Source organism: Hippoglossus stenolepis, chromosome 13, assembly GCF_022539355.2.
Source record: "Hippoglossus stenolepis isolate QCI-W04-F060 chromosome 13, HSTE1.2, whole genome shotgun sequence".
In the NCBI taxonomy this organism is placed as follows: domain Eukaryota; kingdom Metazoa; phylum Chordata; class Actinopteri; order Pleuronectiformes; family Pleuronectidae; genus Hippoglossus; species Hippoglossus stenolepis.
Genome location: NC_061495.1, coordinates 1,886,853 through 1,913,342, shown reverse-complemented (window position 1 = coordinate 1,913,342; position 26,490 = coordinate 1,886,853). Strand labels below are relative to the sequence as shown.

At 46.5% G+C, this 26,490-nt stretch overlaps 2 protein-coding genes across 5 annotated transcripts in view; one reads left to right on the top strand and one right to left on the bottom strand.

The window, feature by feature from the left end:
- The first annotated feature begins 2 nt into the window (after nt 1–2).
- armc8 (armadillo repeat containing 8) lies at nt 3–9,555 on the top strand. Of its 4 annotated transcripts, none has more exons than XM_035173655.2 (23): nt 3–127; nt 1,617–1,693; nt 3,075–3,146; nt 3,301–3,443; nt 3,531–3,628; nt 3,952–4,044; nt 4,140–4,220; nt 4,332–4,407; nt 4,522–4,612; nt 4,708–4,768; nt 4,876–5,076; nt 5,195–5,236; nt 5,349–5,444; nt 5,539–5,621; nt 5,762–5,843; nt 6,014–6,100; nt 6,357–6,449; nt 6,655–6,804; nt 7,280–7,375; nt 7,529–7,624; nt 7,717–7,789; nt 8,012–8,105; nt 8,199–9,555. In XM_035173655.2, exons 1-23 carry the CDS (start codon nt 83–85, stop codon nt 8,230–8,232), a joined length of 2,064 nt encoding a protein of 687 aa, XP_035029546.1. In that variant the 5' UTR covers nt 3–82; the 3' UTR covers nt 8,233–9,555. The 4 variants fall into 4 exon arrangements, with proteins under 4 accessions (XP_035029546.1, XP_035029545.1, XP_035029548.1 ...); XM_035173654.2 differs by having other exon boundaries at nt 7,717–7,810; XM_035173657.2 differs by lacking the exon at nt 5,195–5,236.
- Nucleotides 9,556–10,073: 518 nt separating this feature from the next.
- kcnh3 (potassium voltage-gated channel, subfamily H (eag-related), member 3) overlaps nt 10,074–26,490 on the bottom strand; it is an 83,967-nt gene continuing 67,550 nt past the window's right edge. Inside the window, exons 8-15 of the mRNA XM_047342732.1 lie at nt 25,710–26,105; nt 23,394–23,593; nt 22,893–23,142; nt 17,828–18,042; nt 14,551–14,807; nt 13,523–13,623; nt 13,338–13,390; nt 10,074–12,662 (exon numbers count right to left, since the gene is read on the bottom strand). Coding sequence (XP_047198688.1) covers nt 11,682–12,662; nt 13,338–13,390; nt 13,523–13,623; nt 14,551–14,807; nt 17,828–18,042; nt 22,893–23,142; nt 23,394–23,593; nt 25,710–26,105 — 2,453 coding nt within the window. The 3' untranslated portion in view covers nt 10,074–11,681. The remainder of the gene's footprint in view (nt 12,663–13,337; nt 13,391–13,522; nt 13,624–14,550; nt 14,808–17,827; nt 18,043–22,892; nt 23,143–23,393; nt 23,594–25,709; nt 26,106–26,490) is intronic.

Below are 26,490 nucleotides of genomic sequence, written 5' to 3'. Positions count from 1 at the left end.
AGGAGCCGCTCACAGCTGCTCTGGGGGGCGGAGTGTCTGCACGGTGCTGCGCCGATTGGGGCGCTCGATCGGGGGAAGAGAGATGGCGTGTTTGCTGGAGGCCCCTCTCCGCATCAGCGTGCTGTCTGTGAGTGTCACCGCCGCAGCCGCGTTAGCATCGTGCTAACCGCAGCCGCAGGGGGGGTTCATTTAATCTCATCGGTCAAACCGCGGAGGTGTGTGTCCTCTGTTAGCATCAAGCTAACCCAGGGGCTTTGCAACATGTAGCACTGTGGAGCGGCGCGCCTACGTAGCGTGCGTTGACCTGTTTTCTACCCCGGCCTCACCCGGGCGGGCGGGAACGCTCCGGATACAGCGAGGGGATGCGTGTGGTTAATGCCCGCCCGCCCCGCCGGTGTGTACAGTGACACAAATCGAGCGAAAGAAGTAGCTGTCAAGTGTCACTCGGAATGAGTTAGCAGCTAAGTGCTAAGTGACAGCGCTGCCGCTGCTATAATCCAAACACACACACCCCGAGTGAATCACGCATCAGTAGAAGATAAGTTACAGATGTGGTCTTTTTATTCCACCCTCCCGGTGATCTTATTATTCTACTCGCGTCCCTGTGGCTCGTGAATTACACAGCAAACTTAGCGTAGTTTAGCTAGCTAACGTTAGCTTCACCACCAGCCTGTGGTTAAGCTAGCGAAGCTAACCACTCACTGGTTTCCTCCGGGAGTTTTCACAGGGCAAAGCTCTGCCAGCAGCCGGACGTCTCACTTCTAGTCCCTGTGTTGGTGCTCGTTATCCCCGCAGCCGACGGGGGTCGTGAGGGGCAACTTGGCAGAAGTTAGCATGAAAATCGATTAGAAATTGATCGTAGTCAGGTTTGCAACAGTAAAACGCCCCCACATGCAGAAAGGAGACTGTTTACAATGTCTCATCGTTTATTTGTGCATTTACCAGCTCCCTTGTTTTGTGTATTAACTGTGAAGCTGATCCGTGCACATGGAAGTTAGTGGATAAAGGCAGGTACAGAATGTGCTGAGCACCGTGTTGGCACCGGCAGCCTCGGCGTGGTGTCCGCCGGGTGAGGGCTGCTCCTCTGGGGGTCATGTGGAAAGTTCTGGTCCAAGCGCTCGGTGATAAACAAAGTTGTCTGGTGTCGTCATGTGCAGCCACTGGGGGCCACGTGCAACACGTCCCGGTGACGGTCTGTCGGCAACTTTCCATTATACTTGAGTTAAATAATCACTAATCAATGAATGGAGCATTTGTTTTTCGAGAACTTAAATGGATAGATCACTACAAAATGAAAACTACGTCATTATCTACTCACCACTATGTAAATGGTGATTGATTCTTCAAACGTGAAACATCTCTAAATGCCTCCATGCTGCTCCTGTGGTGCAGTATGGAGGCATTTTATTTATATTGTATGTTTGAAGACCTTTTACTTTTTGGTTTGGCTGCAACACTGTTTACCCCTGAAACTCCACAAGTGTTTTGTGGACTCAAACCCTCACCCCCTTGAAATGTGAAACAATTCAAACATGTGCACTGTACAAAGACACAGAGCAAAGTACAGATGGTTTTTGTCATTTTGTCCCTTGTGTGTTACATTTGCCCTCGTGCAGGAAGTCACCGCCACTAGTCGCCATTATGTTGACCGACTGTTCGACCCCGACCCACAGAAAGTGCTGCAGGGAGTCATGTAAGTCCTGCTGATTTAATACCTACTTAAACATTGTCCTCCCTTGTGCATGCAGGGATATGATATTCAAAGACTGGTCTGGTTGGCAGTAAATGGCTGCCTCTCCTTTTAGCTATTTCACCATCTGGTTTACTGGAGGACTGTGGACTTTATTCAGCCGATGCATTTATTTATTTTCATGAAATCAGCTGGTGTTGCTGTAGGTGGTGGATTAAAATAACCTCTTTGAATGTCGCACATTGAAGTTATTCTGTGGACGACATTACTGATGGTGTTGTTGCTGCAGGGCCATGACCTCTGTGTTTACTTCTTTCATGTGACGGCCTATTTCAAAATGCATTTCTATCTCGCTCCCTCTCTCTCCCTCTCCCCCCCCCCTCGTTCACTTTCACTCTCTGTCTCGATTGCACTGACCTAGACTCTGACTATTACATAGTTATTTTTAACTTCTAAGGAGACTAGCTTAGGTTACGACTTGCACCACTCCACTAGCTGAACACCTGACTGACTCGCCTGCCTGCTACAGCTGTACTTTTCCACTAGCCCCACTCACCTGCTATTTGATATCATCTAGGGCGCTTGCAGTGCAGGAGAAAGGCTGGGTGGAAAAATGCAGTGAACACAAATGAACAGACTCATTCTTATTTACCAATACATATTCTCCCTCTAGCACTTTATTAGGAACACCTTTACACCTGCTTATCCATGCAGATATCCCATTTAACACGCATGTGGCTGCAGTACAATGCACATAATCCTGCAAAATCTTTCCTTTAGCTTCAGTTAATATTCACATCAAACGTCCAGTGAGCAACATTTTTGCAGATTGCACCTTGAGGTGGACAGATAACCAAAATCTAACACTGCAGTGCACAGGCTCGACAAAACTGGTATTTTGAAGACTAGAGAACAAAGCCTGGTCTGACGAGTCTTGATTTGTGCTAAGGCTAAAGCTGGTGGGGTCAGAATTTGATGGCAGCAGCATGAATGCGTGGCGCTAACCTGCCTTGTGTCAACAGTCAGAGCTGCTGCTGCTGCTGGTGGTGTGGTGATGTTTTCTTAAAACACTTTGAGCTCCTAATACCAATCAATCATGGTTTGTACGTCACAGCCTCCCTTAGGATTGTTCCTACTACAAATCTTTGTGACGTTGTCTGCATGTGTTTTTATCCGTATGTGTTGTACTTGTACTGATATACTGAGATGCTGCTACACTGTAATTTGAAAAGAAACATACCGTATGTTACAGGCTGTGGTCTGCAGCGTTACCATATCAACCCTTAAAGTTTTGTTATTCTAGTGATGCACATTTGTCACAGTTGCTTCAAAGACATTACGAAGAAGGGACCTTTCATGTGTGTGCCCACGTCTGGTTTCACAGTGACATGAAGAATGCTGTGATTGGAAACAACAAGCAGAAAGCCAATCTGATCGTCCTCGGAGCTGTGCCGAGGTTTGTCCCTGCACGATTGTTCAGTTCTTACCATCTCTCTTTCTGCTCCACACTTTCTGACCCTATGAGACAGAATCAAAATACAGAACTATCAAAAGTACACAATGTAATTTACTATCTTGTGTTTATATCTGTGTTTCTTCATTGTTTCCAGGTTACTATACCTTCTCCAGCAGAGCTCGTCCAGTCTGGAGCTGCGGACCGAGTGTGCCGTGGTGCTGGGCAGCTTGGCCATGGGCACCGAGAACAACATCAAGTCCCTGGTGGACTGTCACATCATCCCCGCCCTTCTCCAAGGTTGGGGCGGACACTCCTTCAAATCTGCAGGAGGCAACAGCCTCGGTGACCCAGGTCTAAACAATCCTTTGTGTTTTGTGCTCACAGGTCTCTTGTGTCCAGACCTGATCTTCATTGAAGCGTGTCTTCGATGCCTGAGAACGGTCTTCATCAGTCCGGTCACTCCTGTGCAGCTGCTCTACACTGTAGGTCGTCTGGACAAAGTTTCACCTGCTGAACACATGAGCAACAATGTGATTGTGGACATAACTTTTTCTGATTAGCAAGAACTTCACTCATACAGTTGGCAGTTTGTACACTTAACAGTCTAGTCTCACATTCATTTGTCCTCCTGAGCAGAAAAGGCTGAAATATTATATATAGTATTTTATTTAGTATAATATATACACACATTTCAATCAAAATATCACTAATACTGATTAATGTAGATTTAAAACAAGCCGATGTAACTTTAATGAGCAGCAGCTCCTTCTGCAGCCACATGTTATGATTCATTCTGTCTTTCTAGGACCCCACTGTGATTCCCCATCTAATGTCTCTACTGAGCCGCTCACAGAGAACCCAGGAGTACATCACACAGATCTTCTCCCACTGTTGTAAGGTATTTGTTGGTATTTGGTCAAACACTGTGGAGTCCTGCGCACATGAAGCCAGACTGCGATTGTTGTAGTTGTTCATATGTTTGTGTGTCTGCAGACCCCGGAGCACCAGACGGTTCTTTTCAACCACGGTGCCATCCAGAACATCGCCCCTCTCCTTATCTCACCCTCTTATAAGGTACATGGCCGCCCCTGAGTGTGTGAACAGTATTAGACAGTTTATGATAAAACCTTGTACATACTGAGATTCCTCTTTGTGTCGTCTTCTCCAACCTCACTGTCTCTGCAGGTCCGCATGCAGGCGTTAAAGTGTTTCTCAGTCCTGGCCTATGAGAACACTCAGGTCTCCATGACACTGGTGAATGGTGAGGAAGTGTCTTCTCGTCTCTTCTCGTCTCTCCTCGTCTCATCTCGTCTCTTCTATTCCTGTCTGCTCTCATGAACTTCACTTTTCAACCCATGTATCTGTTTTCCCTCAGTGCTGGTGGATGGGGAGCTGCTCTCTCAGGTATTTGTCAGAATGATGCAAAGGGATCAACCCATTGAAATGCAGCTAACAGCGGCCAAATGGTAAGTGACTTAGACCCATATGAATTATTATCCATGAATAATATGTGACTGTATTTCCTGTATAAACTTAAATGTGAAATCTTCCTTTGTCTCAGTTTAACGTACATGTGTCGAGCGGGAGCAATTAGGACAGATGACAGCTGCATCGTCCTAAAGGTTGGATTTCCTTAGACCTCTTCACCTTTTTTTATTAATTATCATAATTATATAATATTAGTGACACTTTTTGAGTTACTGTAAATATGACTCTGTCTCTCACCCAGACGCTGCCCTGCTTGGTGCGGATGTGTAGTAAAGAGCATTTGCTCGAGGAGAGGGTGGAGGGTGCAGAGACGCTGGCCTACCTGATGGAGCCCGATGTGGAGCTGCAGAGGATCGCCAGCACCACCGACCACCTGGTGGCCATGTTGGCCGACTACTTTAAATACCCCAGCTCTGTGTCCGCCATCACGGACATCAAGAGGGTCAGTCACTGCCTAAGTTTGGTTTGTTAGCATGCTAACATTAGCTGATGAGCAGTAAACACAAACTATAGCTGAGGCTGAAGCGTCATTTGATTTTCAAGTATTTGGTCCTAAACAGATCGGACAAGTACCCGATGCTCGAAGCAAAGACAATCAACAAGTGATTACAATCTGAATTAGCTTCACTGCTTGGTGTAATTATTTGCTTCAGCGGTTTTCCCGGCAACTACTAAATGATAAACCTCACTTTCTGTCCACTCTGTCACCTGCAGCTGGACCATGACCTGAAACACGCACACGAGCTGAGACAAGCTGCTTTCAAACTCTACGCCTCGCTCGGCTCCAACGACGAGGACATCCGTAAAAAGGTGACCTTTCTCTGGGTGTATTTGTGTTGATGCATCAACAGTATCATTTCATGCGTACGTGTTAACTAACCCACCCCCTTCTGTTTTCATCCAGATCACAGAGACGGAGAACATGATGGACAGGATAGTCAGTGGCCTTTCAGAATCCAGCATTAAGGTCCGCTTGGCAGCTGTCAGGTACGATATGATGATGATTACATGACATTTCCCAATTCTCCTGAAACAAATGTTCGTGAAACAAAGTGAACAAACTTTTAGTGAAAAGGATATTCAAGGGCTGCTGAATAGAGTTTTATTAATTGATTTATTTTCTGCAGGTGTCTTCACAGTCTTTCACGATCAGTGCAGCAGCTGAGGACCAGCTTCCACGACCACGCGGTGTGGAAACCCCTCATGAAGGTCAGTGGAGAAGTCCAATGAACACGTACTTCTATTTAGGGTTAAAGAAAAAGCTCTATTCAGATTTGAGTCACGTGACTCATTGAAGTACCAGTTCTCCGGCTGGATGTAACCTGGGGTGTGAAAATAATCAACATATCAAGTAACGCTGTGTGTTTTTTGTTTTGTAGCTGCTGCAGAACGCCCCAGATGAAGTCCTGGTCATGGCCTCCTCAACACTATGCAATCTACTGTTGGAGTTCTCACCCAGCAAAGAGGTGCACACACACACACACCAAGCTTTATCGTGACTTTCAGCTCATTGTGCATCTGTGTGCATCACAACTTCACTCCTTCCCTCTCACTGATGTCATTGTGCTGTTTTCTCAGCTGTAAAAAGCTGCTGCAACAAGTTCACCACATCAACGCAGAACATGATGTGTAAATAATGTGTTTCCACTGCCCCCGTGTGGCCAAAACAGATCAGTTATTGCAGGTTTAATATTGAGACCGTTTGTTTCTGTTCATCTGCAGCCGATCCTGGAGTCGGGGGTAATTGAGTTACTATGCAGTCTGACCCAGAGTGACAGTCCTGCACTGAGAGTCAATGGGATCTGGGCCCTGATGGTAAGAAGGTTTATTCAGAAGTATTTTCTCCACAGCCTCCTTTTACACGTTTAGGGACCAAGTGGAAATTGAATTTGAGACTTGCTTTCATTAGAAACAACTCTCTACCCACTGTGTCATGTTTAAATGGGGACAGATACAGTTGTGTTTTATGATTAAATCTTTACAGCCTGATTATTTCATGACAAAGCGTCTGTGTGTTTAGAACATGGCGTTTCAGGCCGATCAGAAGGTGAAGGTGGAGATCGTCCGGTGTCTGGGGACAGAGCAGTTGTTCCGCCTGCTGTCCGACCCCGACACCAACGTGCTGATGAAGACCCTCGGTCTGCTGCGCAATCTGCTTTCAACGCGCCCGGTGAGACTTGATCACAGGCTCAAAGCAAGTAACAGCCAATTTACCTTCAGCCTCAAACATCTGCACCGACAGTGTAGACGGAACAGAGTGAATCAGTGACTGGTCCAGTGTTTGTTGTCCAAATTAAACTCGTAGGAAAAGGACTTCTAGAAAAGACCTGCAGGAGCTAAGAAGCACTTGTTGCACTGACACATGTTTCAGATCCAACACAACCGCTCTGCCATGAGTTCTGCTTTTACAAAAGGAGGTTATGTTTGTTCGTTCATTAGCAGGATTACGCAAATCATATATAGATTCCCCTGATGTCACACTTAAGATGCATTAACTCACCTCAGCTCCAACCTCGAAGCTTCACACTTTCTCACCTGCTCTGTAGATTTGAATATTCATGAATGTGCTGAATCTGCATGAATTCTTTACAAATGAGAGAAAAGCCAGCCGCTTGCACACTGACCCTCTCCTCTGGTGTCGTCAGCACATCGACCAGATCATGAGCTCTCACGGGAAGCAGATCATGCAGGCGGTGACCCTCATCCTGGAAGCAGAGCACAGCATAGAGGTCAAAGAGCAGGTGAGCTCCTCATCAAGAAAACAACCTTCAGCTGCAATAAGAAACAACCTGCACTGCAGACCAGTTTGAACTTCTCTCATTAACATTTAAAAAACAAAGAATGAAATGTTCCAATGGCAGCAGTGATGAAACGCAACTTTTCTCATCTGTCAGACGTTGTGCATCTTGGCCAACATCGCCGATGGCAACACAGCCAAGGATATCATCATGACCAACGACGACATGCTCCAGAAAATCAAATACTACATGGTAATGAGCAAAATAACAGTTCCTGTAGCTCACTCTTGTTCAACTTAAAGACCTTTTCTAATGTTTAAGACGTATTCATTTGTTTCTCTCAGGGGCATTCAAATGTGAAACTGCAGCTCGCCGCCACCTTCTGCATCTCGAACCTGATCTGGAATGAGGAGGACGGTAAGGGTTCGGGGTCTCAAGGTTTATTCACTTTTGTTTTTATTAGATAATACACATACAGAGACTCCTCCAGAGTGAGAATGTTTGAGAAAACGAGAAAGAAATGACATTTACTCGTTTGTAAACTCTAAACTCCTGATTTCTATTAGCACGCAGCTGAAATGAGATTATGGACGATGGGATGACTTAATTTCGCTCTCTGTGGATTCTGTGTTGTACCAGGTTCTCAGGAGCGTCAGGACAAGCTGAGGGAGATGGGCTTCGTGGACATCCTGCACAAACTCACCCAGGCCCCCGACTCCAACCTCAGTGACAGGTGGGCCTCTACAGCAGACCATGAAAACACACAACCTTCTAGACACTGGTAATGAAGCAGGGTAGACTGACTGTGTGTGTGTGTGTCTCTCAGGGCGAAGACGGCGATGCAGCAGTACCTGGCATGACTACAGAGGGGGGAGGTCCTCTCCTGCCAGCCTAACTAACAATCGTCTGGACGGGACGGCGTTGGTTCTTTTTGTTCTGATGCACAAAGACACCTTTTCTTGGACCTGTGGCTGGCGACCGTTCACCTCCCACCCACCGTCCGGCACCACCACCTCGAACGCTCTGCTCACTCCAGACCTCTCGCTTGGAGGATCTGAGAATGTGGTTGTTGGGAAATCAACGGTTGGGAGGGTTTCACTTGTTTCTCCCTTTTTCTCCTTCCTGCAAGGATGAAGTGAAATTTTTCCTTTTGAGACTTTGCGATTTAAGAATTGCCATTTTTTTGTTTTTTCTTCTTCTTCTTTGGTTGGAGAGCAGCAGCCGGACACCGGCGCCGCCGCGGTGCTTTTGGACTCCTGATCCTGGAGACGCGGGTCTCAGAGAAACCGGACTAGAGGGTTTTTGACACATGAGCACGGCTGTTGGACAGCAAAGCTTCCCAGTTTTATTTTTTTTAATTTTTAACTAATAATATTAATGTTTCCTTAAGGCGTCGCAAGTAAGGACACATTTGGAAAAAACACAGACTGCCTATTTTGAAATTTTGGGTGTTTTTTTTGTGGATACATACCTCGTAAATATATATATATATAAACATAAATATATATTTTTGGATTTTTATTTTCCCCGCCCTGTCTCTTTCTCATTCGCCCTCTCTGAACCCAGGTTCTCGGTGAATCACTGAGGCCTGATTCATGAGTCTGAACTTGAACATGGTGTATGGAGGTGAAAGGAAATGTATTCCCCTAGTTTTCTTTTCTTTTTCACGGTTGTGGTTCTGTGTGCACTGGAGCCGTCACGTTTGTCCAATATCCTTATGATCCCAATGGGAGAAGTAGTTCCAGAGTGGATGGCGCCCGCTCTGACCCGCCCAGCTACGAGTTCAGAGGACACAGAACAGCAGAGGTTAGAGGACGAGTGTCCTCACGCCTCCGTTGAATCTGTTCTCTGCAGCCGTCTCATTAATGTGTTCGTCTTCAGGGATAAATGAAATTTCTGAGCTTGTTTTTTTCTTCCTCTCTGTGTTTCGGGAGGGGAAGACAGTGAAGAGTGGAAATGAGGAATAATGGAAGAACAATTTGAGACTGACCCCTGGAGGGTAAAAGCACTAAGTGCAGCCACAAAAGCAGAAACATGTGCGACACTGTTTCGTTCCCTCTCTCATATTATTTCTTTTCCCACCAGGATCTTTCTCGAGTGTTGTTCCCTGACATTTCAAACCTTACTGAAGCTCTGATAGAATGAATGTTACCATTAAAAATATATGCAGACCTGAAGAAGGATCTCCTCTGTGACGTGTCTTATTTCTGTGGAACCTGTCGTTCAAATGGAGATTCGATTGATTTCTGATCTACGTTTTCCAAAAGGACAAATTCACACGTGTTCAAAGGGTTTTTAAAGAGGATTGAGTTTAGTGCTGATCAATGAATCGCTTTCTTTGTAAATGACAGTAAATAGTGAACGTTTTCTCACTTTTCACGTCTTTGTCCGACCAACATTTCAGAATCCAAAGATATTGATTTTACCATCATGTGACAAAGAAAAAAGCCTAATTTGCACATGTAAGGATGTAGAAATTAATATTTGACTCTTGCTTAAAAGAAAATCACACAAATCTATTTTTTGCTTCTTCCAAATTATTATTAGGGGTTTAAAGAATTTCATGCATTATCTTTACCACTTGTTATTTGTTGGTCACGGGGGGAGCTGGAGTCAATCTCCATTTCAGATCAAATTTAAATGTTTTATTCAAACAGACTCATGAAATGCTGACACACGAGTGGAGTCACACAGGCGGAGCTCTTACAAAACAACACTTCTTTATTGTCGTACAGTTTGTAATCCTGGTAAAGTTTCTTTTTAAATGTAACAGTAGTCATTAATAAAATACATCTGAAACCCAGCAGCCTCCAGCCGGGCCGGCCGTCCGTTAACTCCCCTCGGCCCTCAGCCCTCGGCCCTCGACAGCTCAAAAGCAGGCACATTCCTCATGCAAAAAGAAGCTGTGACATGCATTTGATTTAAAACCTTTTAAACCCCCCCACCCTCCCCAGCCTCAGAGAAAACCTGCGGGACCCGAGCTCCTCAGACGTGGACGTGAGTTCTGCTCAGTGAACCTGTGTGTGTTTCAGAGTCCGGCTCGTCCCTCGCCCTGCTCCCGTTACTGAAAATAGAAACCAGAAATCTGACTCTCTATATTACATTGTATATAACGCCGTGCGCGGAGCACCTCGGCAAAGCAAAGACAGAAATGCACTGAAGTCCTGAGACCTCCAGAGTGATGCAGCCTGGGTATCGTAGCTTTCCAGCTGTAGGCTTGTGCCTCGTACCAGGGGGGGGGGAGGATGCACATGATGACGTGTGCGTATTCCAAGATATGCTCTGTGTGTGTGTGTGTGTGTGCTACATAAGGATCGGGAAGGTTCCACTCAGTCTGGAGTGAAACCTCAAATCATAAAACCTTCCTCCTCGGCCTTGCACCTCCCAGAAGTGCAATATATTTCCTCATCGACAAAAATAGATGTAATAAATAAATAAGAGATGTTAGATCGAGGTGCAGTTGTTCTCTGAATGTGTCGTCTATGGCTTCCTGGTGTAAATTTTGATCCAAATGCTGCCTGCAGTCAACAGCTGAGGGACTTTAGAGGAACGTGTTTAAATGGAGAAGGCACGAATGGCTGGATGGCTAAAGCTCAGGAGTGATGTGGGAGTTTGCTTTACAATCTGGTAGGCTGGTTGTAAACAGTCATGGTGGTGATATAAACAGTGGAATATTTGTATCGGTGCTGTTCTTCTTCCAGATATCTTGCTTTTTGTCTTTGGCACACGACCCGAGCCGCTAGACTGCGGACTTCAAACTTCTTTACAGGGAAATGAACCAACTCTAACATCTTCTAATGTCGTGAGGCGTGTGTGTGTGAGGAGATGATTCCACGTGGATGAGCAGAAAACTGCAAAACAGGCTCAACAGCAGATCTGACACCACGGAGACTTAATGAAGATGTACATTCCCAGTCCCGGTGCCGGTGCTTTAGATCATCCAGCTGAGAGATCTGCCCTTTAAAGAGGAGGAGAAATCCATACTGGGCTTAAAGAGCAATAACTGTGGGTTAGTTTTGCTGGAGGCTCCGCAGATCGATGGAAGTGGTTTAAAAAGATGTGCTCTGGTCCTGTGAGTCCCAGACGCTGCGTGGATGGACTGAAGCTACTCGAGTGTTGATACTGTGAGACGTGCTGCTGTCACTCTGATCAGCTGATCAGCTGACATCACGTCAGGTTGCTGTCCACCTGTCCGTCCTTTCAGCGCAGCCGTCTGCTTCCTGTTGGTTTTCACTCCATCGGCCTGTCGTCACTGTCCCTGATCTGCTACTTCACCGTCACCTCTCACGGTTGCTCAGTTCCAGCTCGTTCATAACGCTGGCTCCTCTTCATCGATGAAGCTGATGTGCTCTGTGGAGGACCTCCCCTCCTCCGCCTGTCGTCCCCACTCCTGCATCTCCAGCTCCTGGGGGTGAGAGACGGGTCTGGTGTCCCCGTGGCGCAGCTGACGTTTACACCAAGCTGGAGTCTGGATGTCTCCTCCCTGCCTCCTCCACGCACTGGCAAGGTCCAGAGACAAGGGCAGGGAGAGGGTGGAGGGGTGCAGGGGGACGGCCGGGGACACGAGGGGGACGGGGGGGGGAGGCCCCAACCGCTGGTCTCCAGGAGAGGACGTGAGTGATGGGGGAGCAGAGCAGTGGGAGGACAGGGGAGGGGCGGTGTCTTGGGAGGGAGGCTGGGGTAGCAGACCTCTGCTGGCACAGCTGGCAGGTCGGGACGGGTGAGGGCCTTGACAGGGGGACAGGGACGGCGAGGACGAGAGAGACATGGAGAAGGAGAGAGAGGGTGAGGGTGTGTGAGAGGTCAGGGGAGGCTGGTCCTGCAGCGCCGGCACAAATATGCCATTGCTGCAGGAAGCGTGGAGGCTCCTGGGGGCCGGGGAGCCATCAGGGAGACCCTCCTCAGGTGAGAGAAGGTCGGAGTTCACCGGGCTCGTGGTTCCCGGGGACCTGGACGGAAGCTGCGGCGACGCTGACGGAGAAGAACGAGGCCTTTTGGGTGCGTGAGGAGTTGGGAGAAGGCATCCTGGCAAATCCACACCCTCCATGTCTCCACTGTCCAACAGGGAGTGACTGTCCGGTCTCTGCAGGGAACAAGGTGTGGCGGTGGGCGGAGCCACGAGGGAGGCGCTCGTTGACAGCTGGCTGGCACTGCTAGGGGGCGGGGTTAAATTTGACACCATGGACATCAGGATGGGCTGCACCGCCGTTTGGAGGAGGGGCCTGAGGAGGAGCGTCATTTCCTGCAGCTCCTGACTGAGCTTGGAGACTTGTTTGGAGAGACAGTTCATCTGTGTGAGGACGAGAGACAGCGTCAACACACAGGAAACCAGAGGGGGATAATCCAGTTTCTTACTGTTCACACAACAATATCCACAACATCAGTAAGTTAATATAACATCAATAATATAATATCACATGAATAAGTGCACATCTGGACTGGATCTGTCTGTTGATTGGCTGATGTTCTCGTGATGTTTGAATATTTAAAGTCCTCAAAAAGTTCCTCAGACTCGTAAACACAGTAAATCTGAAATGTGATAATTGGCCACAAGACAAAAAGTTGGTTGTATTTTATGATCATATGTTTTAATGTGAAAACTTAGACTGAAAAACTGTAAATTGTGCTGAATAAAAATCTTTATATTTCTACCACTGCCTAAATATTTGATGTACAGGATTAAATATGGTGAAATTTGTATGAGTGGCAAAGGTTTAGGCAGAAACTGGACAAAAGATAATTTTTCTTATAAGTATCATTGTTGAGTTATCGGATTTATGACCAAATGAAAAGTGCGTCATGAGTGACCACATGGTGGCGCTGTACACAGCAAAATAAAGTCATTTCCTCAGCCTGATGCCTTTGTTAGTGGAAAAGTTGCAGTGAAATGTGTCGTGTAGCTTGTTAAACATTCTGCTGACTGACAGGTCACATCTTCATCCTCATCCTCCTCATCCTCACTCACCTCCTCCGTCAGTTTGGAAACACTCTGCTTGATCTCAGTCTGCTCCCGGATTCCTGCAGCAACACAAACACACACACACATGAACGAGGATCCTCCACAAACACAACAGTGGGTGTGACACGGTGGTCCAGTGGGTGTGACACGGTGGTCCAGCGGGTGTGACACGGTGGTCCAGCGGGTGTTACCTGAGTACGGGGAGGGCGAGGCTACAGGTGAGAGGCTGGGGCTGAACTCAAACTTCTGGGATGAGGTGGAGCTCGTCTCTGCTTCGATTCCGTCCACGAATCTGTGCAGAGAGAGAGGAGGAGAGAGGAGAGAGAGAGAGAGAGAGAGAGAGAGAGGGAGAGAGAGAGAGAGAGAGAGAGAGGGGGAGAGAGAGAGAGAGAGAGAGAGAGAGGGGAGGAGAGAGAGAGAGAGAGAGAGAGAGAGAGGGAGAGAGAGAGAGAGAGAGAGAGAGAGAGAGAGAGAGAGAGAGAGAGAGAGAGAGAGAGAGAGCAGTGATCACAGTGTGTTTCCAACTCGTCCATCAGCAGCTTGTGTTCACACACCGCTGCACAGAGGCAGACACACACACACACACACACACACACACACACACACACACACACACACACACACACACACACACACACACACACACACACACACACACACACGTTCCCTCACATCTTCCCACTGTGTGAAAATCTTCACACCTTCCAACAGCAGCCAGGCCCCTTGTGGTCTGCTGGTTGCCATGGCAGCCCGACACTTTGCTGCAGCGTCAGACTGCAGATTGTGCACGTTGAGATTAGTGATGCTCCACTGTGCTGTGTGTGTGTGTGTGTGTGTGTGTGTGTGTGTGTGTGTGTGTGTGTGTGTGTTTATCTGCAGGTGTTTATGTTTGTGTATTTGCTTGTGTGCATGTGTGTTTGTTTTTGTGCATGTGTGCTTATCTGTGTGTATTTTTTATGTGTCCATGTGTGTGTATTTGCAAGTGTGTTTGTGCACGTGTGTGTGTGCATGCATCTGTCTGTGTACATGTGTGCATATGTTTGTGCATGTATGTGTTTGTCTTCGTGTGTGCATATTTTTGTGTGTGTATGCATACATTTGTGGATGTGTGTGTGTGTGTATATGTGTGAGTGCATGCATGTATGTGTCTTCCTGTGCATATTTTTGTGTATGTGTGCGTACGTATGTATGTATGCATGTGTGTGTGTGTGTGTGTTACCGGGGGCTGAGTTCAGGCGGTGCACTGCAGAAGCTGACCACGGGGATCTGCAGGGTGGTGGGCCGGGTGTGGTCCGAGGGGGCTCTGAAGGGCCGGGGGGGCAGCAGCGGGGAGCGCAGCGGCGAGTTGAGCCCCCTGCTGAGGCGCAGCGGGGAGCGAGGGGCTCGGGACACAGAGTTCTGCTCCTCGTCGCCCTCCTCATCCTCACGGATCGACGGCAGCTTCTTCACCAGGCCGCCGTTACTCTCCCAGTCCACCTGAGGGCGGGAGGACGTCACGGTGTGAAAGTGTTCAACAGGGAAGTGAGTCACTTCAACATATAGAAAGTCAGAGTTGGTAAACGAGCGTAGTGGCGAGGTTGTAACAGTGGGTGGCAGACACACATCAGAGTTTCCAACATGAAACATGTGATGTGCTGATCTCACTTCAACGCTCCCTCCTCCCACACGGAGCGTTTAAGGAGAAACATCCAGATTCTCATCTTGTTTATTTTTAGAAGACGTTCGAGCCAGTTTTTCTTTCACACTTTTACTCCAGTGTTGTGCTGCACATTTTATTCCAGGTTCAAATCAAATCATCGCAGGAGTTCACCTCCACCAAGAAGCAGCAGTCTCCATATGAAACCACATTTAATATTTGGATCCAAACCAAATTGCACTCACAATCAAAATCATCTGAGAAACCGAGCAAAATTATAAATAACATCATATCTTGCATATCTTGTTAAATTACTAACAGACAAACGTAACAAACACTAAGACACTAAACTTTTCTCTTCCTCTTCTTCATCGATGCTAATGTTCAGATCTTTGCAGAGAAAAAAGTACTGTATCCTAAATAAAAATGAAATATTGGCTCAATGTATGAAGATATGAAGACTCGACCCCGCACCGTCACCGTCCAGGGACGATGTCACAGGAGGAGAATGAAACAAAGAGATTTACAGTTAAATTCTAATCATCTTATTTGTGAGTGTGAATAACTTTTTAGCTGCGTCTTGTGGTGCAACATTAAACACAGACGGATAACTTCTCCTCAGCTTTCTCCCAAACACACACACACACAAACACACACACACACACACAAATGAGACGTTCATAGACTTGCTTTAAAAACAACAGCCTGTCACTGTGATATATATTGTAATATTCTATTTATAATAGAAATATAATAAATGATCAGTGAGAAATGACAACATTTCATATCTCTTCATGCAGACAAGCCGACGCCCTCTCTGTCTCCCTTTAATCAAGTCTTCCTCTTCTCCTCTCCCTCCCTGCCTGCTCAGCATTCTGCCTTTTTTCTCCTCCCTCACTCCTCCTCCCCCCCTTCTGTGCCACCGTAATGTATTTTTAGCCCTCTTGTTCTAATCTTAGCTCCCAGCGCCGGAGGAAGCCAAGGAACACTCTGTGATGCGGGGGTGTGATAAGTGTGTGCTTGCCGCGTGTCGGCGTGCACGTGTCTGTGTGCGTGGTGGGGGTGGGGGGGTGGGGGGCATGTGGGTGTAGTGAAGTCTGCATTCACCTCACATCATGTGTGTGTGTGTGTGTGAGACTGAGCTGTATGTGCACATGTTCAGTGTGAGGATGTGTGTAAGATGTGTGTGCGTCTGCAAGAACAAGAATGAACAAAGTGCTTCTTCTCTTATTGATGGTGCAGCAGTATGAGCGTTGCATGAGTGTGTACGTGTGTCTGTGCATGTGTGTGTGTTTGTACAGTACGTGCAGGTTGTATGTTTTTCTCCTGTCATGTTTCTGCTGCAGAGACTGAAAGGCCAGCATGAGCACGGGATACAAAGCAGGATGCAACATCCCCTGGTTTCTCCAGTGCGCCCCCCCCCCCCCGTGCACCCAGTCAACTGGTTGCTGTTGCACGTTGCCTTGTTTCGGCCGAAGCTCCAGGGTCATGATGGTCAGTGTGCAGCCTGTGAATCAGCAGCGAGACTCTGACCCGTCGCTCAGCTCCTTCCTCGTTTCTTGTATATTTGATGAAGCTCACACCTGCCAACACGTCTCTGCTCTCGTTGTTATGAACACCATCATTCATCCTCTTGAGGCTCAAGTGTTTGTTTACTACAGCGCTGGAGTCTCACACACATATTCACACACACACTCCGGAGCTGCTGGTACCAGAAGGGCTCTGCATACACAACCAGGGTGGACATGTGCAATCCAGACCCGGGCAGCAGGTTGTGCACCGGGGATTGTGCGTCCTCCACACACTGCTGCAGACACACACACACTGACATGAGCACACACTCTGCAGTAAACGTGCTGTTCCCTGCAGAAACAAACACCACTGCAGTGCGAGAGGAGGTATGTGAGGAAGAGCAGATACGAAAGTGAGATAGCCGAGGTTCCCCCCTCCCCTTCCTCTCCTCCTCCTCCTCCTCCTCCTCCTCCTCTTCCCTGACTGGGCTATTTATATCGAGCAGGATCCAATCTTAGCAGCAGCTGCAGGGGACGCAGCCAGTCAGGGAGAGCCCGTGCTTCCCCCCGTGCTCTATTTTTAGCATTATAGGGCAGCTTCAAACAGCAGCACTGAGCTATTCTGGTCCCGGTGTTTTGCTCCCACTGCTGCTGCTGCACCAGATAAAAGTGCAGGGTTCGTGTTTGTGTGCTTGGTTCAGGAAAAGCACTTCAAGACTCGAGGCTTGAGAAATCGCGATGCGTGCACAGATCTGTGTGAGTGCATTTTAGAGTGGTGTCAGCGAGGTCATGCACGAGAGTCTCCTTAATGCGAGCGTCTCCTCAGGCTGCACGTTATCGACGATCGATCTTTCCAAGGCTGCACATAGAGGAGTGTGTGTGATCTGGTGTTGTGTGAAGAAGACCGTGTCTGTGTGCAGTTGTAAATACACAATGTACAGACAGTCTTTATTCCTGCAGACTGTCCTTTGACCGTTTACTGAGCCGTCGAGATTTCTCCTCTGACAACAGACTCATTTTCTCTTCCCGTCGTCAGGACAGTTTGTTTCTTCTGTCTTTAAAGTTCTACTTCAGTTGCTAGGACACAAACTTCCAATTACAACAAACTCGTGAACCACCGGCAAACTGTCTAGTGGTCACAAGGGGGCAGTGTCGTCTGTTCCAAATGAATTACTGCACCCGAGGAGCCTGTGTTCTCACCCTTTATGTTTGTTTGTACGCAAAATTACACAATATGTTCATAATAACACACCTCGGTGCAGCTTGATTGAACTTTAGTGGAATTTGGGGCATTTTAGTTTCAATTCAAAATATATGAATTGTGAATTTGAGTGATCCCACAAACTCACATCGGCCCCGTGTCCGTCTCGCAGGTTGTACGTGAGGTCGTGTTGTATCTCGCTGATGAACTTCTGGGCGTACTCGGGGTAGAGCCTCAGGACCTCGCGCAGGCCCTTCAGGCTGATGTACTGCAGGTCGCAGTACGTCAGCGCCTTGACGTTGGCGTTGGTCTTGATCACCTGCTCCTTGGTGAGGGAGTCCGAGCCAATCAGATCTCCTTTACCTGGAGACACACACAGACACACAAACACGTCGTTTATATCTCAAAAACCATCGTTTCCAGGGAGAGTATTTTCACGAGCTGTATTTAAAGTAAGGAAACAAACTGTCTGAGCTGCAGACGATGAAAGGTTTGAACCTGCAAAGTCATTTCAGCAGCAGCAGAAGGAGGAGAGAGAGTTTAATGTAGAACTCATCTTGAGAAAAACACACAACCTGCACAAAGCAGCACTGAACAGAGGCACTAATATATAATTTGTCTGAATGTCAGAGTTAATGAGTTGCTTGTTTTTCATGAATTCCAGTTTTCTCTCTCTCCCTCAGCAGAATCAGTGCAGATGATTATTTTTCAGCACAAATCATGGCCACCGTCCACTAATTGTTCGGAGATAATCACATTTGAGTGGATTAGTTTTAAAGACCCTGACGAGGAGAGTTTTTTATCGAAGTGTTATTTAAGTTTCACTTCAACTCGACACTGTGTAACATCTGAGCAGAGTTTTCGTTGCCGCTGACGCAGAGCGATGGAAACACAGAAGAGAAACGTACCACAGTGTATCAGACTTAGTTTAAGAGGCTTTTGACAGACGCAGCCCCATGCAGAGCTCGGTAAAAAGAGAGAGAGTCATACAAAGACTGTTTCAGGGCTGAGAACAGAGCGGAGAGGAAAAGAAAAGGCAGACGGAGGCGGAGGGAGGGTGGGGGGGAGGAGGTGTTGGAGGAGAAAAACACGCCAAAAGGGAACAGAGGCAAGATGGAGGGAGGAAGGGCGAGGGCGAGACGAGCAGGGACCTAAGATGGGTGATGGGAGTGTGGAGGATGTGAAGATGGAAAATACAAGGGAGAGGAAGGTGAGGATGAGGAGCTGAGGAGAGAGAGAGGGAGAGAGGGGGGGGGGGAGGCTGCAGATTGGCATCTGCTGATTGAGGAGAAATGGATGGGAGGGGTGAGAAAGAGGAGAGGCAGGGTGAGAGTCTGGGAGAAGAAGCTGTGTGAGGGACCTCTACCCCCCACTCTGAACCCAACCACCTCCACATCCTGCTGTCACTGCACCACACTTCATTTCTTCACCCCCCCCCCCCCATATGTTCTTCTTCTTAGTCTGGCTCCTCACATCACTTGAATTTCCACTCCTCCCTTTTCTCCACGCCACGTCAGAGACGACACCGGAGCTGAGAGCGACGTTTCCCTCGGAATCACAGAGAAATGTTTAACTGAGCAGGAGATGAGCACTTGGAAGTGACATTTAGGAGTATGTATCTGTCGAGTGTGTGTGTGTGAGACTGTGTGTGAGAGTGTGTGTGTGTGTGTGCGTGTGTGTGTGTCAAGACGACGAAGACGAGAACAAAAGCTCCTGAAAGCAGCTTGTTTAATCGATGTCATCTGTCCTTGAACTTTTCAAGTGTAAAATCTGAGCCTCTCAGTTCCTTCAGGACGATGTGATCACGGCAGTTAACACAGAGTCAAACAATCTTCTAGTCCCAGAAGTTTAAACTTGGTTTCAATCGTGGTCTGAAACTTTTATACAACATTTGTTTTACTGTTTTCACTCGCTCCTGAAAGTTCATTCTAAAAAAAGAAACACAAAAGGTTTCAACAGCCCAAAACTTGCTGCTTTCTAGGTCTCATTTGTTGAACACTTGGTATTCTTGAACGTACAACAGTGTGACACCAACGACCTAAAATGACCGAAACCATCTTTGGCCCATGTTCTCTCTGCTAACATGGAGGAGACAGATACTGCAGCCAGCCACCAGGGGGCAACCACAATGACGTGGCCTTGACTTTCAGGGAGCCGTCATGTCCTCCATCTTTAGTCTGAGTCTCTCTGAGTGGAAACCAGTAAACAAGACCAAAATTTAAATATATGAATTTGCAGCACCTTAAAATAAATGACATATTGATGACAGATATTGACAGATATTCAACAATAGAAGTAATTCTGCAAAAATCATAGTCACTTTGTAAAATGGATCTCGGTACAATTCTACTTCTGCAAGACTAAGTATTTAACTCGCCAGGTACAAAGTGAAATAAACTACTTTAAGATTTCAAAGTAAAAAAAATGCAGAATATTCCCTTTGTACAATCTGTTGTCACATTACTGTGATTATCACAAATAAAGTCAGGTTCTCATATTCTGTTTTAAATCCACATCTCTCCTCCGGTGGTTAAATCCAACATGGAGGAGCTGCAGGGTAAAGGCCACGAGGGGCGGAGCTTCCTGAGCGCTGCAGGCTCCATCCGCACTTCAGCATTAATAATCAAACTGCTTTAATAATGTACAATATATTTATTATTGATACCAGCACAGCACCGCGTTCCGTCCACACACAGACACACACACACACACACACACACACATCGATACAGGTGCACAAGCACATAACCATTAATACAATACGTGACCTTTGCAGAAAGTGACTTTTGAGACGGGTACATCTGTTCTTGTCACACAAAGCAGAGGAATCCTCCCCCCCCACCCTCTATCACGCCGTCTATTATCCATTCCCACCAACACACCTCAGAGGAGCTCGACCCGCTCGTAGAGGATTAGTTGTTGAAAAGGCTCTGAAGCACATCCAGAGGAAATTAGATTTCGTCCTGCGACAGAAAAGCTGTTGTCACAGGTGCAGCGATTTGTCCGACTACTCAATTTCCAATTTGCATTTGAATGACAACGCTCACCACCAAAGGTTAAATGTTTTTTCTTGCTGAAATTGATGTCGTGTTTAGACAAATAACAAAAGTGAAGTGACTCAGGAGTGAACTTCTGACGTAACCAGGCTGACGTTGACTCGACCGGCTCTTCAGAACCAGGGGCCGATCATCAGGAGGGTTCGAGTTCAGCCTCGAACATTTACACAGAACTCTGAGTTCAGCAGAGTCAGATCTTTATTAAAAACTCAGCGAACATCTGTCAATGTCAGAACAGTCAGTTTCTACTGAGAGGCCAGTTTATTAGGTACACGGAGAGAAATCCAGCAGCTCCCAGTAGAGTTCAAACCTCTGTCGAGACACATCAGTTCCCTGAGATTCAATCAGGCCGAAGTCTCCTAAATATGTCTGATTAGTTTCATCAAGATCCATGAATTATTTCCTGGGAAATCAGTGAAAATTATCTTTTCTTGACACTTCCGTCCTTTCACTAAGAGTCGTACTTTAGGTTGATCCCGCTGACGACCTAACAAACTGCACTGGGACTGAGTACAGCTCACAACCAACAATCCAATCAGGTTCCACCAAACCACAAACACTCATCATCTCCCTGAATATGATTTGTTTCATCAAGATTCATGAATTATTCTCTGGGAAAAATGTGAAAATGTTGAAAAATGTTCTATCGGCACCAAAGTTTAAATGATTCTTTCCACCAAGTTCTGTGTTAACAAACAAACCAACAGAGGTGAAAACAGAAGTTCCACAGCAGAGGTCATTACTCAGAATGTAACAACCACGTCTTACTCGTCTAACGTCGCTTAACTTTCATGTAATCGCCAACAAACCATCCATCAGAACACATCTGTACACATCTGTGAAGCAGCCGTCACATGACGCAGATAAACGATGTTCCACTTGTTGAACTGTTCAGTTTCCTCCTCTGGATCATCCCTGGTGCACGTGTAAGAAAGAATAAAGAGAGTGTGAAGTATTACATGAAGTGTTTGAGGTGTAAAAGGAACAGAAATCACACGTGATGTGAAGGTTGTGATTCTTCTGTGTAAAAGCAGCCGAGTGGATCAAGACTCTCCGGCTCTTTACTCCCACACTGTCTGAAAGTCGGTCTAATATTAGACCTCAACTCCGCTCTGCCTTCACGCCCCCGAGACGAAGTGAGCACGGACACGATCGCACCGTCTCAACGTATACACACACACACACACACACACACACACACACACACACACACACACACACACACACACACACACACACACACACACACACACACAAACCACACACACACACACACGCACACATTTCTGTGTTTGGCTCCATCCAGCTCACTGATATTTTCCTCGCTGAACACAAAATTGGAATTGCACCATCAATGATTTTATTTATATATATGACAATGTTTGTGTGTGTGTGTGTGTGTGTGTGTGTGTGTGTGTGTGTACTCTTTAAAGCAGCACAGCAGCTCTTTTATCAACGCTCCTTCAGCTCGGCCGTCATCGTTGTCTGATTGATACACACACACGTGTCCTCCTCCTCTTCCTCCTCTTCCTCCTCTTCATCTCATCAAGCTAATTTCCACTCAAACCTCACTTCAGGTCTGATTGGATGAAATCAAACCCACCACTGTGGAATTATCTGCACAGTGATCACTGAGCTGAGAGATGATCTCTCTCTTTAAAAGGTCCATACTTCATTAGCAGCAGTTATTATCAAACAGACACATCCCCTTCAGTGAGTCCGCGGATCAGGATCGTCTCACTGAGGCTGACAGGTGATTCTCTGCTGCAGCTCGAATGTGAACTCTTCGTCCACGTCTGGGTCACAAATTCATCATTTCCTTCAAAAAACAAACTGCCCTTGTTGTGTCTTAGTCTCATTAGTTCACCGGAACAAATCAAATCTCACACTTCATATTCAGCTGAAGATTTTTCATTAAACATTTGTTTAATCCAGTTTCTTCAATAATTAGAAAATAGACTCAGGGAATGATTTTGTCCTTTTTTTGGTAATTTGGGCGAAACAAATAGGAAAATAACCTGAATATTGAAGCTATTATATTATAAATAGATGAATAAATAGAAGAATAAATAGAAAATGCTAATTCTCCCTGTTTTTACACGAACCAACATGTTATTCAGTCGACTCCTCTGTGGACCTCCTGCTCCTCGGACTCACCCAGGATGGCCAGCACCGTGTTGTCCTTCAGGACCTCCATGGAGCCCGAGCAGACGAAGTAGATGGCCTGCAGGGCGTCTCCCTGTCGGATGAGGAACTCGCCCGGAGCGCAGAAGGACGTCTTGATGATGAGGGACAGCGAGCGCAGGCAGCCTCGGCTGGCCGACTCGAACAGCGGCAGCTGCAGCAGCTCCTTGTTCAGGTGCATGGCGATGTCGGCCCGCAGCTCGTCGGGGAAGTCCTTCAGCAGCTGAGGAGCGACAAAGAGTTTTCACTGGGAACTAGTTTCTACTTAACTAGAACAACAAAACCAGAAAGGTCTCTGGACTCTCTTCTTCTACTTTGTCTCTTTCTGCTGAATCTTTCAAACGTCCATCAACAAGAAGCACGACCAACGATTCACCTCAGAATCTGATCATATGAAACTGAAGCTCGATGAGGGGTAAAGATGTTTTCACATTTTGAAACAACCCTTTAACATGAATGCTTCTCTTCCCTCACCTCATTGACGTCTATCCCGTTGTTGACCGACCACGTGGTCTGGAAACACTCCAGCATGCGCTGCTCAAGGGCTTTGGGCAGTCGATGGACCCTGATGAAGTCCTTCAGGTCCTTGGTGCGCGTGTGGTAGAGCGAGCGGCGAGAGTACATCCTCTGGATGATGGCCGTCACGTTACCAAACACCACAGCATGCATCAGTGCTGGAAGACAGAAGGAAGGTTTATTCACTCTGTTAATATGAATCATAGTTAATGACAGACTGATCTGATTGGTTTCCATCGAGAGTGAAAATCCCACAATGCACCTGCACAGCAGGAAGCTTCACATGACGTCTTCATAAGACCCAAGAAGTTAAAAGGCAAAGGGCTTAAAACGACTTAGCTGCTCTGAAACCAGTGGGAAGCAGCGGCTGAGGTGGATTAAAGCTCCACAACAGATCAGTTACTCACTGTGGTAAATAACAAGAATCCTGTGTTAAATAAAACCTTTATTTCAAGTGGAAAAAACACTTAAAATCAACAAGACCGTTATTTAAAAGTCAAAAACAGCTCCAGTGTGAGAACTGTGTAGTATTAATACTTTCTAAATACTTCACCAGTCACTTGCTTGGTGTGAGTGTAAACACAGAGAAGCAGCATCGACCCAGCGAGAAGCAGAAGTGTTTGTTTTATGATTTTCTGTCCTGAGTGGATTTCACAGCAGATTCAGTCACTGACTCTGATTCATGCCGGAACAGAGAAGCTGCTGAAACAGCGTCCAGACCTCAGGACACGTCCACAGTCCGCTGACACACAGACTAATGACTTTGTCCTGCAGGCACAGTGACCCGCCGCACATTCTGAGAAATACAACACTAAAAACCTCTGGTGTGAAAATGTCTGAATGTCTTTCAGGTGCAGCTGAAGGGCAGAACAGCAGGAAACAGACCTGAGCTCAGAGAAAGAACTGAAGCTGCTCTCTTTCCTCTCTGACTCGCTCACTTCAATTCAATACAAATAAAGTATTCACAGCTCGTGTACGTGAGACTGAACCAGTAACAGAGACACAACTTACAGAGTATTAGTACACATTTCAGATAAATCATAAACCTGGATCCTGTGTTTTAAAATGTGGGCGTCGATCATCTAGAATAACATAATGTTATGGGGAAACTGCGACAGTCCATGAAATGTGTAATTAAAGTTCTTTATAACCAATAAAAGGTCCAATAGGTTATTTATATACATTTTGAATTATGGTACACGACATTTCACACGTCTCCCTCAACGAGGAGTCGAATTCGAACTCTCCTGAGATTTAGTTTTTTGCCTGAAGACGGAGGTGGAAACATGACAACATGAGGAGTTTGGATTTTACTGAGAGAAACTATTGTGGCTGAATCTTTTTCTGATGTGGACAATGTTGATGAAGCCTGATGTTTGTTGTCATTGTCTTTGTGTGTGTGTGTGTGTGCGTGTGTGTGTCCATTAACAGTCCACTTAATGTTCACCCGAGCTGATCTTAAATCTCAACATTTTTCTCAGCAAACAACTTTCACAGTTCCTCCATTTTACGTTTCTTCATTTATCACTTCGCTTCAGAAGAAACCGGAACGAACGAGGAAGCAACAACTTTACAGGAAACAGGAAAGAATTTACACTGGTGTTGTTTTCAGAAACACTGAGCACAGGGACACAGCTTTAAAAACCTTTTACTGTGTAATTAATAAGTAAGAAGGAGAGAACAGCCACATTTTATATCACGGCTCGGAAACCTGGTTCCTGGGAGAAAATATCACATAAAAGAATTAATAACAATAATGGAAAGGACTAAGATTTCCCTGTTGTGCCTCCTGCAAACATGACTCCTCATTAACACATCGTTTACTTCACTGCAGGAGTTAATATCATAAGAACTATATATAATACAAATAATAAGGAGAAGTTGAGAAATGGTTCTGTTGTTTTGAAAATCAGCCCCCAGCCGACATGTTTGTATCATCATGCAAAGTCAAGAAATATATTATTTTATGAGCCAGAAACTAAGCACTTGCTTTTTGATTTGAGTCCAAAGTTTTACATAACCTGATAAAAACTAAACCGATGAAAGCCCAACATGTTCGTGAGCCACTGAGACTAATGAGATCGTGAATGTGTGTGTTTGCATCTATTGTTTGTCCCAAATATGAAAAGGATGAATTTTAAAGAAGGCGACAGAAGGAAAAGAGCTCAGCTGTGTTGATGCACCAGATGAAGAGAGGACACTTCAGGCAGAGAGCAGACGACTCAGGTTGATACAAAGTGGATGAATATAAACAAAGAGGCAGATTTGTGTCACCTCCTATGAGCATCGTGCAGATGGAGAAGATCTTCTCCGAGTCCGTGTTGGCCGAGACGTTTCCGAACCCCACGCTGGTCAAACTGCTCAGAGCGAAGTACAGTGACGTCACGTAGCTGCTTCGCATCGACGGGCCGCCGCCCAGCAGCGGGAGATCCGCAGCGCCGGCGGCCGTCCCCGACACGGCCTCGCCCCCCGACACGTTTCCGTAATACTGGCTCGAGTTCCAGGAGGCCGGGCCCCCGACCTCTGACCCCAACACGCTCCAGTGGCTGCTGCTGCCGCTGCTGTTGCTGCTGTTGGCCGGGAGGCTGCCGACTGAAGAGGGGACCAGCGCCGTCAGCGGGGACAGGAAGTAAGGGGTACCCAGACGCTTGGCCAGCTCGTGGAGCCAACCTGAGGGAGAGAGATAAAAAGTGGAAGACATTAATATAGAAAATCCTTTTTTTATTTCCCCTGCACTGAGGCATGTTATCACCTGGGCACAGAACTTCTCCTGGAGACCATTTACAGCTGAATATGTTCTGCTCCGTTCACCTCCTGGTGAAATATCCAGGGTTTTACTCCTCTTCATTTCTTCAGCAGCTATAGATTTTATTATATCCAAAGAATAAAAGTTTTGGAGGTACTAAGATCCGAGTTTTGAGACTTTACTCATTCTGCTGATCCATATTGTCAGTTTAACAAACCAGATAATAATTTCCCTGGATCATTCTCATCTTAAACAAAGATTCCTGATGTTCCTCCAGCCTGAGAAACCTCGACTCTAAAAGTGTAAACG

Bases quoted from the DNA above. Each gene is read 5' to 3' on its own strand.
- armc8 (XM_035173654.2), top strand. From the start codon at position 83: ATGGCGTGTTTGCTGGAGGCCCCTCTCCGCATCAGCGTGCTGTCT. The intron at 4,045-4,139 runs GTATTTGTTGGT...GTGTGTCTGCAG, and splicing joins TCTTCTCCCACTGTTGTAAG to ACCCCGGAGCACCAGACGGT. The intron at 6,805-7,279 runs GTGAGACTTGAT...TGGTGTCGTCAG, and splicing joins ATCTGCTTTCAACGCGCCCG to CACATCGACCAGATCATGAG.